The sequence below is a fragment of the Pseudochaenichthys georgianus genome, chromosome 24 (genome assembly GCF_902827115.2).
Source record: "Pseudochaenichthys georgianus chromosome 24, fPseGeo1.2, whole genome shotgun sequence".
NCBI classification, from domain to species: domain Eukaryota; kingdom Metazoa; phylum Chordata; class Actinopteri; order Perciformes; family Channichthyidae; genus Pseudochaenichthys; species Pseudochaenichthys georgianus.
The window spans coordinates 25681401-25697909 of NC_047526.1; the positions used below are offsets into that span (position 1 = coordinate 25681401).

General features: G+C 39.9%; 2 protein-coding genes across 2 annotated transcripts; both read left to right on the forward strand.

Annotated features, from left to right (window-relative positions):
- Positions 1-2898: 2898 nt before the first annotated feature.
- On the forward strand, positions 2899-4392 carry LOC117440102 (leucine-rich alpha-2-glycoprotein-like). The gene is made up of 2 exons (XM_034076353.1): positions 2899-2981; positions 3246-4392. Exon 2 carries the CDS (start codon positions 3248-3250, stop codon positions 4244-4246), a length of 999 nt encoding a protein of 332 aa, XP_033932244.1. The 5' UTR covers positions 2899-2981; positions 3246-3247; the 3' UTR covers positions 4247-4392.
- A 2528-nt stretch (positions 4393-6920) lies between these two features.
- LOC117440061 (phospholipase A2 inhibitor beta-like) lies at positions 6921-8248 on the forward strand. Its single transcript, XM_034076282.2, has 2 exons — positions 6921-7028; positions 7154-8248. The coding sequence occupies exon 2, from the start codon at positions 7154-7156 to the stop codon at positions 8120-8122; it is 969 nt and encodes a 322-aa protein (XP_033932173.1). The 5' UTR covers positions 6921-7028; the 3' UTR covers positions 8123-8248.
- Positions 8249-16509: the final 8261 nt, after the last annotated feature.

Sequence of the window (16509 nt, forward strand, 5' to 3'; positions counted from 1 at the left end):
GAAACCTGCTGTACCGACAGCGGTTGACCTCATGTGGCACGCAGCCTTCGCTCATCACTTTCTATATAGATTTGTATTTACATTTCGGAAAATAAAATGTATTTCTTTCAGGAGTGTCAAAACTGTTTTCAAGTATTAATTTGAGGTCAATTTCATGCTGCTACTCTACTCATCTGGGAGGGAAATATTGTATTTTTTACTCTACTGCAGTTAGTTTTACTTATTTACTCTTAACCTATGATTTTATATACAACACATGAAGATAATACAAAATGATTCATTATAAATTAAGGAAACTATGAGCTAATTAAAACAGGATTTACTTCAACAGTACAATTTATATTCTACTGTTAAGCCCCGAGCCTGTTTTTCAGGTCTAGGCTCGAAAATGACATTCCCAGAACAAATGACCATATCTTTCCTCCTAAAGGGTTAAATTAATAATCTTTTTTCTCAAAGCAAGGTTACATCTGTGAGTTGGATGTAGAAGTGTCAGAATCAATATAGATGTTTTTATTTTAAAGTAAATTCAGATTGAACACAGTAAAAAAACGTAAATGATTGTGTCTGTCCAAAAAATTAAAATTACTTATAGTGAAAACCACCCTTGAACGATGGGATGGTAGACTAAAAGCTTTAGGAATCCAAACTACAACATATAATAAGTACCCTGTATCAAGATTGATGCAAAACAAGTGAAATTTGACCTTTTTGGAGAGATTTAGCAACAAAAAAACACTTCTGGGGTCATTTGGGTGGATTTGACCTATCTCTGGCCCCCTTGCTCGATTTTGCTGATTGACATCTCTTTCTAACCGTCAGAGCCAATGGAATAGAGGGGAACTCCCACATACTCCTTATTTAGTAATGTGTGTGTGTGTGTGAGACTGACGCATAGCCAAAACCGGAAGCTGCGATAACTCTGGTGGCTACCATTAGCAGCTAACTTTTACTCTCCGATGTTTACATATAAATGGAATTATGGATTATAAATAATTATTTCAGTTCCACTGAAACATTATCAACCTATGGATTAACCGATTCAGCCGCGTTTTTTCTCGTTTTTTCTCGTTTTAATGCTATTGAACAAGTCTTTTGATCAGATTGACAGCTACGGTGAGACGATCTCCCGTAAAAGCTCCGTAAAGGTACGTGTTGTGATGTCTGAGTTTGCTTCCCCTGTCACGAGTTTGGATCGTTCAGTGATGATACTATATACCTAAATGATCTGTGGAACCTCAGCTTTAATCGGATATCTTGTATGTGCAGCTATACGAAGTAATAATAAGGGTATCTTTTATCTTGAGTTCTGTGCCAAAGTGCGTTAGCATTTTTCGCTCAGGGGTCATTTAGATGCTTCTTATGAGACTTGTGTTTTGTTTTGGTAAAAATAGTTTGTGGGTCATTCCAGAATTGGAGGACATTTCATGTCCCCCATATAAAAAATCTAATAATCCATGCCCAAAATGCTAAAACATGCACTTGTTGTGTTAAACATACTTGTATTGAGACAAAATGTATATAAAGTTGTAGAAAAAGTGGTTTAAAAATATTATTTAAATGATCAAATAGCTCTCGAACATCCCCTAAAATGGCATTTTTCTCTTGTCCCCGCTTCTTGGTGACCAACTTGCATGTCAAATATAACATTTAAAATAGGGATTTTATTTACTTTTGTTGGTATTATTCTATTGATATATGTCTCTTGTAATGGTAAAATCAACTTGTTAAATCATAAACATATTTTAGATAACAGTAATTTTGCACAGAAGGTGTGTCCCTCAACATGCGTTCAACCCTGTTACCCAAACCTTTTTAGATTGGCACAGGAAGTGAAACAACTGTAAATCAGATGACACAGTGGAAGTGACATCAGCAAGCCATGTGCTAGTGCCATGGGTAGACCAAAACTAAGTCCTCTCTTTTATTTTTCATATTTTTACAATATTTTCAGTCTTAAAAGAGTGTGGCACTCTGACCCACTCAACCCTGTTACTGATATTATCAGAATAAAGCATATTCATTTCAAAGTTATCTTTCTTGCATTAGATATTCAAGTTTGTCATTGCCTTGAAAGTAGTATTACATGCTACATCTAGCAATAATTCCTGAGGTTAAAGCTCAAATTAGCATTGATTTTCAACCCTGTTACTATAATTAGAGTAATAGGGGTAATTCTTCATTGGAAAATATTAATTTGATGCCTAGCTGGGCAAATCTTTTTTGTTGATGGTTTATTATCTGTTTTTCCTAAATACATAAAAAAAATTATAAAATAAAAAGTTCATTTTTCAAAAATGTTGGTGTCTAAATTGTCCTCCAATTCTGGAATGACCCTTGTATCGTCAGTTAGCTGAGATTATTCCCGTTAATCTGGTATAACACATTAATAGGTTCTTAAATATTAAGATCCCCTGAGACACAGTGTCGTGAAAAACAAAACAAAAGGACCCGCCGAGGGGGTCCTTGGGGCTTAGGGGCTATTTTTCTGCCTTGTGGTTTTCTGCATTATTAAAATGATAATTACTGTATCTGAATACTACTAACATTTTGAGCAAATTAAATCGAATTGATCTCATTTTACATGGATGATATTTACCTATGCCCTATTTCCTCCTTCCCATATCTAAAAAATCCAAAGTGCAAAATAATGTAAACATGTATTTCACTCCATGGCAAACTATTAGAATCATAAACTTCATATGCTCACATTAAAGCACACACTTAAACATCATACTTGACAATTATCATAAATGTAAAATAAACCAACATAAACTAAGTGTCCAGGTTTTGTACTTTCCCTGCAGGTTAGAGTCTCACAATCTGTTGCAACTGCCTGTCCTTGACAAATGACTGTTTTGAGCCGTCCTTGTTTACTTAATAAGTAATGATTACATCGGGGGATTCTGCTCCCCAAATGGCTCAATCATTCGCAAGTGACTGCTGCTGAATCTGATATAAGGAGCGGTTGGAAAACCACAGTAAGTTTTACTTTGTTACTTAGGGAATCTAAATCTTGTATATGGACAAAACTTCTATTATTATTAACAAAAGTCTTATTTTGTTACTCGTGTACATACATTTTACTTTAATGTTCATAAGTTTTATTTTTGTTTATGTTCATGAACATCATACACTGGAAATAATTTGTATGTTTTGCAGTGCTGAAATACCTCGAGATATTTGATCCATTTGATCCATTTGTTATTTTTCTTGATCTTTAACTCTGTGTCCTCTTCTCCTAGAAATGAAGTCCTGGTGTGCCCTCGCTTTCCTCTGCTTTGCATATTTCTTCCATGGCGCTCTCTCCTGTCCGCCACTTTGCAAATGCTACCACAGAAGAGCTGAGGTGGTCTGTAATGCAGTTCCCCTGACAGAGTACCCCTCAGAGGGATTACCGAAGAACACCACCATTCTGACCATCCAGTTTACAAACATCACCTCGATCTCCGAGCAGCACCTAAACGCCACGCCTCGGCTGCGAGGGCTGCACCTGTACAGTAACCACCTGCAGAGCCTCACCCCTCATCTCCTCAGAGGCGTTCCTCTCCTCAACACGTTGGATCTTACAGGAAACAGACTGAGCGACCTGCCTGAAGGCGTCTTTAACCCCGCCCCGCTCAAGGACTTGGTGCTGAAGAATAATCGTATTGAGATGGCGGTGCCCGAGTGGCTCCCTGATAACTGCAGCATCACCTGGTTGGACTTATCTGGGAACAGTCTAACGAAGGTCCCGACTGCTCTGCTTCAGAAGCTGCCCCACCTGGAGACACTGGACATCGCCAACAACCGTCTGGAGAAGATTTTTGCAGATTCTCTGGTCCCACTGACCAAACTAGAGAGGCTGAACCTGCAAAACAACAAGCTCGAAACCCTGGATCCATCCGTACTCCATAGCACCCGTAACCTCACCTATCTGTTCCTCTCTCGAAACAAACTCAACAAACTCCCCCAAAACGTATTTCAAGAGCTCACTCAGCTCAGACACCTGAGCCTGGATGACAACCAGCTGAGCCACATCCCTGCAGGTTTGCTGGAGCCCTTGATTTCTCTGGAGGACGAGGGGCTGGACCTGACCAACAACCCCTGGCACTGTGACGGGAAGGTGGAGTACCTCTGGAGGTGGCTTCAGAAGAACAAGAAGAAGGTCTTCCTGCCAGAGACCATCACATGTTCCCGCCCACAGCCTCTGGCAGGGCGCTCACTAATGTTGCTGACATTAAGTGAACTAAATCTGTGGTCTTAACTTTTTCCATCCTCATACTGGTTACAATCTATTAAATGATATACCCAGTTCAGCTGTCTTATTTTACAATCACTGAAACATGTTCTTTTGTCAATATCCCTAAATGTATTATTGAATATGGTGCGAGTAAAGAAAGCTTCTAAGAATTTCTGTCGATCTGTTAATTGCGCACAAAATAGGTTAAGCCAAATATGACGCAACAGCCACAAGACATTTCGCTTAGCTTAGCATTAATGCTGTGAGGAAAACTTGGCTATATTTGACGAATTCCCTTACAAACACCATGAGACTTCATCAAATCATCACCATTTTGTATGAGGTTAGCAAACCAGATATAATGTGTGAAGGGAATACTTTGCATACAATTTAAACCACTGTTGACTCGCACTGACAAGAAGCGAGAAGTGTGAGACTGTTAAAGCCAGTGGCGAAACTATCGATGGTGCAACGCACCGGGGCCCAGAGCCGGCAAGGGGCCCATGCAACAACAAAAAATTCCTTTTTTTATTTTTTTATTTTGTTTTAATATTCTTTTTTTATATATATATATTTTTGGGGCCCCAATGGCATTCACCGGTTCACGCAGTCTTCAAAGTAACCAAGCAACCTAAATTAATTTGTAATTTCTCTGTCCAATGACCTTGCTCTCTTTCATGTCATGTCACCGTTTAATCAACCTGAACTGTAGCTGGCAGCAGCAAGTTCGGTAGCATTATAAAAAATGTAATAGCTTGCATTTATAATTTGCAGCAAACCAAAGCACAAGAGCGGCACTCAAAAGAGAAAGGACAAGAGAGAACGTGCTGCTGAAAAAGATTTAAACAAACTACAAGTAGCACAAAATAAGGCAGCACGATGTGCACTGCAGTGCTCCTACAGAACCAGTCACTGAAATGCTGGAGACACTGAAATGGTTAACTGTCAGACAGAGGTCAACTTATATTTTATTACATTTTGTCAGAAATATTACAGTGACTCACTCACCAGATATATTATCACAAAGGTTTATAGCGCAATATGCACAACATAACTATCAAACACGACATACAATAGAAGGAAGGTTTGTATTAGCCAAATCTAAATCAAATATGGGACAGAAAACAGTCATGTCCAGAGCCATGATCAGCTGGAACTCTTTACCGGTTCACATCATTCAGGAAAATTCTCAAGTACATTTCAAAAGGTTGCTAACATATTATTTAAGTATTACAAAGTAAATTTGAACTGTGCCTGTGGCTATGTATGCATATATTATTATGTACACTTATTTGTATTTACTTTTGTTTGGCCTTAGGATGGTGATACATTGGATAACCATTTTAGTTTCACTTAATTTCACTGTAAATAGCATGAAATTATGAGCTGTTTTGTTTTAATTTTGTTGTATGTTTATGTATGTTTTGAGTGTGTGAGGACCCCAGGAAGAATAGCCAATGCTCATGCTAGTGCTAATGGGGATCCTAATAAAGACATAAAGACATAAAGAACAAGGAGATGTAATAACTAAACTGACAAAATTAGGCCGTTTTTTATTATACCAACCGGTCTACATGTATGTAGGCCTACCGGCCCATTCCCCAGAGACAAACATCAAGGAAACAGGTTGAATCCTCTTCTTAGTTCGCTGTGCCGTTGTCAGGCTGTGGTGGTCTGAGGCCAGGGCAGGCTGTTGTTGATAGCCTATACATGTGGCGCTTCTGAGTGGTTGTGTATGTCCGTGCGTGTGTGAGCGCATCAGTGTGCGCTTATGTTTGGGGCGATTGGGTGGGGGTCCCAAAACAATATTTGCACCGTGGCCAATCACAACCTTGTTACGCCACTGGTTAAAGCAATAGTGTTTTAAATAGGAAGGATATAGCAAGGCATGTTTGTTAGTATGTGACCATACAACTATGCAAATGAATGCTTGTGTGAGGGTTTTGATACATTTTTGCCGTGTGCTGCCCCTAATTTACTTTATTTTGTCATGGATTTCCTCCCACTTCTGGACATTTCTCCACTGTTGAAACGTGAGGAAAAAAAGAAAATGTTCTTCCAAAAGTTCAAGAAAACATAGGGCGAGCAATTGTTATCCAAATGATAATTTTGTGGTTCAAGTATACCTTAAATAAATAAGCTTAAGAGGTGCTGGTATGCTTATTTCTGACGGAGCTGTTTCCCCTTGTTTCCAGTATTTAAGATAGGCAAGGCAAGGCAAGTTTATTTATATAGCACCTTTCAACACAAGGCAATTCAAAGTGCTTTACAAAAAACGAAAGACAATAAGAAAATGGCATTTAAAATCAGTCATTAGGATTAAGATAAGCTAATTAGCTAATGTCTGAAGCCTCACGATGAATTGACAGATGAGTTGAATTGATCTTCCCTATAACTCTCAGCAAGTAAGAAAATAGTCTAGTAATGTCGGCCTGTTAGTTGTGTATGCTCTTTAAAAGTGAAATGTAAACACCAACATTGTGTGATTATTAAAAAAGGATTGAAGGGTCAAATCAAATACCTCATTCATTCTGTTATTTTGCCCGCATCAAAGACACTCAATACTATATACTGTACATACAAATCAGGCAGGAGTGGGAAAAGAAAATATTGATTTGTGTGTGTGGTAACATCTTTACTTTTGGAAATAACAGAAAAAGTAACCACTCACTGGTTGATGAGCTGGTTTGTTTGCTTGGTTTTGTTTGCCTCTTGCAACATTTTGTTCTGACTCATTTCTGGGAACAAATTCACTCCGCTATAAAACCCAGTCTGTGATCAACAAGAATTCTCCCGTGCCCTTAAGGTAAGAGTGCATTTATGATTTGTTTTACAATGCAGTGATATTACTTGTGACCCTTTGAGAATAATGTTTGCGTGATCCTGTTTGAATCTGCTTCTCCCACTGAATGTTTACTCTGTGTTTTAAAGATGAACCTGTGGATGTTCCTTACCTTCTCTGCACTGGCTGGATGCGCCCACTCCTGCCCCGATCTCTGCTCCTGTTCGGGTTTAAAGGTGGAATGCAGCCAGAGCTCCCTTATGAATTTCCCTGAAGGCGGTTTTCCCCCCTATACCAGTCGAATATCAATCCAATCAACCAAACTCAGCAGTATCACAGCCAGCCATTTGAGCGCTGTGCCCTTTTTAAAAAACCTCCAGCTGTATCACAACAACCTGACAAGCCTTCCTTCCGATCTACTGAAGAACGTTCCTTACTTGAACGAGTTGGATCTGACAGGAAATCAGCTGGTTAATCTTCCTCCAAATGTCTTCAGCCACGCTTCACTTCGGAGTCTTGTGCTGAAGAATAACCTGATTGAGGTTGCTGACGCTGAGTGGGTTCTTGGCAATAGTAGCCTGACCTGGCTGGACTTGTCTGGAAATCTTTTAACAAGTGTTGAAGTCGCTCTGCTTCAGAAACTGGCCAACCTGACGAATCTAGACCTGAGTGACAACAATCTGCAAGACCTACAACCTGGTGTCCTGAAGAACCTGCACCGCCTGGAGACACTGAACCTCGCTGGTAACAAATTAAGATGCTTGAAACCTACAACATTCTCCCACAACGTCAAACTATCAAAACTGTTCTTACAGGAGAATCGTCTCCAAGAGCTGCCGGAGACACTTCTCCACGGTCTTCAGCATCTTCAGCTTCTACTGCTAAATCAGAATCAGCTGCAGTATTTACCCCCGGGGCTGCTGGACAGAAACTCGTCTTTCCAGGTCATCCTAAGCGGAAACCCCTGGGTGTGCGATGAGAAGATGGAGTATCTGTGGAAGTGGCTCACTGTCAATCCTCAGAATGTCTTCTTTTTGGAAGAAGTGACATGTGCAGGACCTGAAGCTCTTAAAGACCGGAAAGTGGTCTCTTTAACTCGCCATGAGCTAGGACTGTAAATTATTTAAAATTAGTGATGAAAAAGAGTCAAAATTAATTCTGTTTACCCTTTTACATTTTAATGAAAACTTATTTCAAATGATTTATTTTTATGTTTGTATGTCAGAAATAAAATTTGCAAATCATTATGTTATTCAGCATTATTTTTTTATATTTATTATACTTGATCTCTCCATTGGTGGGATATTGTCAGCCCACAGGGTGGCGTGAGACTCAACAACAAATACATAAAAAAGCTGAATTTACTATTTAAGAAACAATTTACCTAAACGATCCCAGACAAAAAATCTATCAAGTCAAACGATGATCGTTAATATATTCTGGTTATATTGATTTGTGATGCACATCATCTCAATGATGGGTACTATAATTCAAAGTATGGACAAACTAGGTTGTTAATCATACTTTTTTAATGGAATGCATGGTCCAAAAAAAGCTGTGATCAAGACATGAAATGGGCATCAGTAGTGTTTAAGAATCGCAACAAATCAAAGCGTTCGGTTTTTTAGTTTCTTCCATTGAGTTCTTAATCCAACGATGCGTCTCACTTGGAGTTGGTTGCATCACAGATTGCTGCATTGTTTCAGTCGTGCCCATTTGTTTTTAATGATGTTGTTCAGCACGTGGGAGTGTGTGGGCAGTGCAATCGATTCTTCGAGCTTACCTCTGCTGGGTGTGTTTAAATCTAAGTTTCTCTTTCTTTAAGTCTTTCTCTCATTCTGTGTTTGAATATACACACACACACACACACACACACACACACACACACACACACACACACACACACACACACACACACACACACACACACACACACACACACACACACACACACACACACACACACACACACACACACACACACACACACACACACACACACACACACACACACACACACACACACACACACACACACACACGTCCCCAAGCCTTGATCACAGTGAGTGCAACCTAAATGTAATTTATTATTGTAACACATTGCCCTGTCTAGAGGCAGTTACTTGTGAAAATGAAATCGTGTTTATAAAAGCTCCCAAAATAGTGAAGCGTAAACTCATAGAGGTGTGATGTATGTCTTTTATTTCACCTCTCTAAATTGTATCCTGGAGGTTAAAGGGTTAGGAAGTGTGAGTAAGATAATTCCTTCTGGTTGGAAACATCTGCTTTGGGGAAAGTGAACCAATAACTATTGCTGTTCTTTTGGGAGAGACATTTAATCTCCATCTTAGTTATCCCCCAGGCTGTGATGTTTTATAAGTGTGTAATGGCACACAGGTTGTTCCTTGAATAAATGAGAATGATTAGTTTGGAATAATGGAGCCGCTCTGGCTCAGTACTGTCAGCTAATGATGACTGACTGACACTGACATCTAAAAGGTCAGGCTAACACTTGGAAATGACTGTGGCCTTTCTGACTTGGTGTTATAATAATTGAGACATTATCCTCTTTGAGTGCTGCTCATTAGCACATATCATATCAGGGCAATAATTATTTGACAAATACGTTTGAAATACACACATTTCATTTCATTTCAAACCTTTATTTATACAGATAAATCCCATTGAGATCATTGATCTCTTTTTCAAGGGAGACCTGCTCAAGTAGTTCCACATGAAACATAAAAACATAAACAGAACAATTGTATTATATTCATTTTCTTCCCTTATCTCTCTGGACATCTACAACAAATGATTTCCATTTGACTTATGCTCTATTACATTTCATATGGATATGCTTGATTTTACATGGACACTTTTATTTAACAGCTTTAAATAGAAAGTCACTCTGACGGTGGGCTGCTGAGTCAGGCTCTTCATATAAAAGTGAATATGAAATAGCAAGTAAGCCCGCAACCTATGAGCCCTTTTGATACGAGTTGAATTAGACATAAATGCGTTCCTAGTCTTTTTTTTGCATGCAACCTTTCCTGTCTAGAGGAAAAGGGTTGTTGACTCACTGCCAGCTCACACGGAGCGAGCAAATCCTCAATATCCGCTCCTCAGGAGGATACCCTCGGTCCACTCAGACAGCACGGTCTTCGGTGTAAATGTCCCGGGTTGTCATGTGTTGATATTGTTCGTGGTAGGAGACTGACGCCGTTTGTCTATCAAAATGTCTTGTTTCCTGCGCCTTCCTCGGAGCAGGATGCAGCTCTCAAAGTTAACCCAGGTGTTTCACACAGGTGCAGGGGTGCCGTAAGAGGGTGAAAAGTTAGGACGATTCGAAGGGCCCGTGACTGACAGGGGCCCAAACAATTTTAGAACATTAAGAAAAAAATGTTTAAGTAACCAATGTGATATATTTTCATGGGGCCCAAAATCCCTGGCGGCGCCCTGCACAGGTGTCACTAATGCATGGCTAATGAGTCAGCCAACGCCCCCCAACATCTCAAAACACATTTGCAGATAAGTATTTTCCATGTTAAGAAATTATAATATTTAATATATTTTGATAACAAACAGGAATATAATAGTTGTCGATCAAAATAATGTTACATACAAATAATAATTTCTATTTCAATAACTATTATACAAATTTAATATTTATAATCATAAAGTAATAATTCGTATTTATAATCATATTTTTTGTTATCATTTATTTAAAATAGTAGCACTCACAAAAGGGCCATTGTGCAGTATACTACCTTTGGTCAAATCCACTTTTGCTAAGCTAAGCTAACCGAATGCTGAATTTAGCTTCATAAAGTAGCATTTTTCCCATACATAAATTGTTAGATTGGTATCATATTGTCATCTAACTCTCCACTAGTAAAGCAAATTGGTGAATTTACCTGAATGTAAAACTTTCCTTTTACAAGATGTATATTATAGTTTTGCTCCTTTTGGCTTGAGGATATGAATGTTTCTTTAGCTATTAGAAATGAGTCAGCCATCCAACATAACTCATCCGTTTTATGAAGAAGTGTCCCTACAGGGCAGTCGAGGTAACTTCAGTGGGCTGAGGTAAAATTAATCACAGAGAAATAAATTCCCAAGGCAAAGTTTCCTCGCGTTCATTAACTTGTTCACTGCAGCGGCATCTCTGTTCTTACACCTTGAAACTTTGAAGCTCACCTTCTGATGTTATATGTGTTTATGCTCGGGCTGATCTAAGAAAGAGGTTGCAGTCTCATTAAAAGCTTACCTGGAGGTGGGTGAGAGGAGAGGAGTCACACTGTTGCTGCCTTCAGAAGCATGAGGCCATTATGCAAGCACTTAACAGCAGTATAACACTCCCACTGACCTTTATACACTTCCACACGTTCTTTTACTTAGCATTGACAGCATTTTGTTTATGCCTACAAACTAACATCCCTCATCTCGCTTGTTTAATCAATGTTTCCATTAAGCGGCTGAAGGTGGCGAGTGTGGCAAAGTAGCAAGATCACATGCATCTTCATTTATCACAATCATAGATGCATTGTATTCATCCTGATCTGCTCATAAATAAACCCTGCACTTGACTACAAAAACACAGGGAAACAAATGTGCTGTTACCTTGGTGCATTATCTCATTATTTGGGAAGAGAGGTGAGGAGATTGGTTGTTGTAAATGGCTGCACGCTCTCCAAGGAAATGGGCCATTAGAAAGCTCTTTCTAGATGGACGTTGCGTTTAACACCCTGCCACAAATCCAGCCGGCTTTATAGCGGGAACAAATGTGTTGATGGAGGCCCTCTCAATATCCCCACACAGCAACCACACGGAGAACACATTAACCCTAAAAGAGATGTAGCAGCTACTTATCCATCAATATCGGAGCTGGGAGAAAGTGTGAAGTACAAACCAAAAATATCCGCATGACAACAACATAACATTAATGGAGACACAAACAGCAGTGATGACGCATGTTAGGAGAGATGAAACAACAATGTTATGGATGTTTTCTCAAGGGGCCTTTCACCAAAATAACAAAATTCATATTTTCCCACTTAGTGTTTATCTGCATCCAGCCGTGCTGTTTATTATTTTTATTTTACCTACTCAATCTTAAGCAATTAAAGTAAAAGGAAATTGTTTTTGAATCAGACATCATTTAAAAGTTCCATTCAGAGAATTCATCAGCACTGTGTTTTTCCAAAATAAAAGCCGGGGGCGGTTTTCTAAAGAAAATAGTCATGTTTATTCAAAAGCTGCACTTAATTATAATGTTTTTTACTTTAACTAGTGCATTTAACTTGAAAACTTTGCATTTTTTACTAGACTATTTTGTCATTGTAGTTGCAGATACAGATGAATAATACAATATTTAATCCAAAATGTAAAAGATGGCATTATTAATGATTGAGATCAAAGTTAATAGAATCTTGGAAGAAATTCACAGGCTACACAGCTGCATAATTTATGTATACAGTATTTTTGTTCATTAAGGGAAGTACACATTTTAAACCAAGTCTTTTGTTGGTAGCACTTTGACTGCAGTTTATATCTAAATTAAGTCAGTGAACTGATTTATAGCAATATCTATCTACAGTATGCTCGCCTACAGCATGACAAATTACAATGACATTGCATGCTGTCGGCAATACGATGTTTTTTCGTACGAAGAAGAGTGTGTCATTTCTTGAAGATCCCCTTTCAGATATGGAGGACCCCTTCTGTTTTTTGTCATTAGCCCACCCTCAGGAAACACAACAGCTTTGATCTCATTGACATGCTCATAGCCTCCTCAAAAGAAAATCACTGACATCTCTTACTCCTCCCCAAACTTCAACCATCTCATCTGACTGAACACCTCCACTCTCTCTAATTACTGCAGCTTTGATCCGAGGCTGCTGTGAGAGGTAAAATCCTTCGAGCTACTTCCGCCGACACTATTCCTTTTGTGTCCTACTCTGTAATTTGTCTTCCTGGGGACAGCAGATTGATCCCCACACTGCAATCCATTGTAATCTCCCACAGTGACCCACGCATGGGACAATAGGGGGTGAGGGAGTTTAATTACCTCAGGGCCCAAAAGACAAGGACATAATATTCCTTCACTGTTTGATGTCTAAATCTCCTCGATGACTCCCCATATACTTTGCTATAAATCTTCACACTGACATTATTTCCCACTGAGCTCATGGATTATCTTCAGGCTCACTTTGTCATATGCTCTTTCTGCAGTGCCAATATCAGACCTTTCACCTGTTGTTGGGGGGGTTGGCGTGGAGCCTCGTAGAGCCTGCAGCTATCAAAACGTGTTCACAGCATGTAAAAACAAGTTTATGACTGTGAGTGAGAGTATGGGTCAATGATGAAGATCGAGTGGAGGTCAGGTCAACAGTGTGTGAGGGCAGGCTAGCATAAAGGTTTTTATTGAATAACTTATTGATTTGAGCATTTGAGAAGCTTCTGCAAACGTTTCTGTTTCAGTAATCCATTTTTCAGGCTTGGCTTTACATTGATTAAGGAGCTGGGAGCCAATTAGCCAAGCTTAGCACAATGACTGGAAGCAGTGGGAAACAGCTAGCCTTGCTTATTGTGTTCAAACATATATTGAGCCTTCAACCAGCTCTAAGTCTTACTTAGTTACAGTGGCGGCGCTAGGGGGTGGCTACCTGGGCTCAAGCCCCGGATGTTTTCTGAAAAGCCCCGGATGTTTCACTTAAAACATTTTTTTTAAATGTCTCGGGTGTAATATGCAGTACCGGAGTCCACCAGAGAGGCAGCCGCTGCGGGACATTAGCCTGCGTACTGCGTAGCCTTCCCTGCACTGAAGAAGAAGTGATCCTTCCTAGTGCCTGACGAGTTTTAAGCTAATAGTAATAGCCTATAAAGTTATGGATATTAGAAAGTTATTTTCATCGAAGCAGACGCCACAAGCTGCAGCAGCAGCAGCAGCAGCAGCAGCAGCAGCAGCAGCAGCAGTATCAACAGCTGACAACAATGTCATCACCAGCAGTGAAGAAATGGATGATGTTTCAAGTTTGTGAATCTAATGGTGATCTGCACTCTGGCTGACTGAGTAAGAAGTGAAAAAGAGTGATGTACTGTAACGTTAATCTTATAGCTATAGTAAACATGGAGTAACCAAGGCAAGGCAAGTTTATTTATATAGCACCTTTCAACACAAGGCAATTTAAGGTGCTTTACAAAAATGAAAGACATTCAGACAAAGGCATATAAAACAGTAAAAGATAATAAAAGAAACATTAAAAGAAAAAATACATGAATAAAAAGTACATGAATAAAAAGTTACAGTGCAGTTTAAGATATGAATAGTTCACACAGAAGTTCCACTTTACTGATGAACACAACAGCTCAGTTTCAATTAAAACCAGCGACAAAAAGATAAACCACACTAAGTCAATACCCTTATATGTTAGTATGTATACAGAACATGACTAAAAATTATTCTAAGATGTAACGTTAACCCTTCATACCTCAGTCTACTTTTAAGACACTAAAATAACGTATTCCAATTTTTATTTTGTTTTCGCGCGTGGAATTATACCGGCTCTCGTTTCAGTACACATAACAACGGAACCATAGCAACGGAACTGACAGGCAACAGTCAGAAACGTGACTCTTACACTCTTTACGTCACAAACAAAGATGGTGGATGAGAATAGATCTATAAAACGATAAGCAATGCGCCAGAATCAAGGTGAGACTATCCGCATCCTTTAAAACTCTACGCACATTCATTTCACTGAAATAAGTAAACGAATGTATTTGAGTGAGTTAATGCATTAGTTTGCTTCATTAAAGGGTGTTAATGAATAAGTGTTCTCCAGTGCCTTTTGTCCGCTTTAAAGGGGACCTATCATGCAAAATGCACTTTTGTACGTCTTTTATACATGAATATGTGTCCCCGGCAGAGATGGGGACTCGAGTCTGCGACTCGGACTCGAGTCGCACTTAAGTCGCACACACAGAGACTTCAGACTTGACTTGGACTCGTGACCAAAAGACTTCAGACTCGACTTGGACTCGTGTGTTGGGACTCGTGAACAATCATTGTGTTTTCTATTTTTGGCGTATTAAAGGTGGGGTAGGTACATTTGAGAGAAACCGGCTCGAGATCGCTAGAATTTGAAAATACACAACCGGAGATAATCTGCTAGAGGCTGCTACTTCCTTATAGAGCCCGCCTCCTCCAACACACACGAACGCGCACATGACCAATGAGGGCACGAGATATATTTGTGCCCAGATGGAAGGCTGACAGGCAGGTAGGCCATCCAGTTATTTTAGCCGGGCTCATTACGCAGACGTGCGCGCCTCTGTTACTACCTCGTAGTAACGGAGCGTCCACACTACAGCTCCAAAAATAGCTTGGAGCTGGGCGTGTCTGGAGCTTGGGGATTTTATTCAAGCAACACGGCCAACAACCAATCACATGAATCTCCCGCCCCCAACATACAAAGCAAAAACCCCCGGGGATTGTATGGGAGCAATATATATATAAACTCCCCAAACAGGCGAAAACCTACCAGTTTCCCCCACTGTCTCTGCCACCTCCCTCCATGCCTGGTTCCTCCGGTTTGTATCCCGGTAGGTGAAGAGGGTCTGGTCATACAAAACCGGGTGATTCGCTACGGCGATAGTTAGTTTCTCCTCCGACTTTTTTTGAAATATAGAAATGAACGGCGGGATATCTCTCCCAGCTTAGACGCGGTTTGATTGGCTACAGCTTCAGCTGTCAGATTTTGGGAAACGGGATTTGATTGGCTGGCGCTGGCTACTCCGGCGTCCAGGCGATGTTCAACTTCTGGTCGCCTGGGACGCCTGAGACGCCTCGCTCTGCTACCCACAATTCAGTTCGGCGAAAAAGCGCGGCTACGTGACGTCACCCCATTGAAAGTGAATGGGCAGCTTGGAGCAGCTTGGAGCTTTCGACGCTGTCGACGCTGTAGTGTAGACGGGCCGTAACACAATAGCGACCGGCGGCACATCTGCGGCTTATTATACATCCATGACCTGCGGTTGTACCGCTTGTAATTAGGTTCAACTACAAAAACTTCGAACAAAACGCCGGCGGCACCAACAAAAGGAGCGCACACTGCAAAGTCTGCAATATCAAAATCAAGGATGCTGGCGCAACAACGTCGAATTTCATCAGGCACTTGAAAACTCACCCGGAGAGGTCAGTCACATTAACGCATGGACGGTTAGCAAACATGTTTAGCTCAGCATCAGCTATGTAATGTTAACTTAGCTTGCTACTAGCTTTGTATTTGTATTACTGATTTCTGATTCTGAAGTGTTTTGCTTATAAGTTGTTTGCATTTAGCTAAAGTGTGATGTTTTTCCTCATATTGCATTGCAATAGCCTGTTTAAAGTGATCATATAACAAACAACTAATCAGTACTGATACTGTATGCTAATAGATATAGGAGTGATAATAACATAGTAAATGCTTTGAATTTCTTAGATATAGCGTGCAGTATTCTT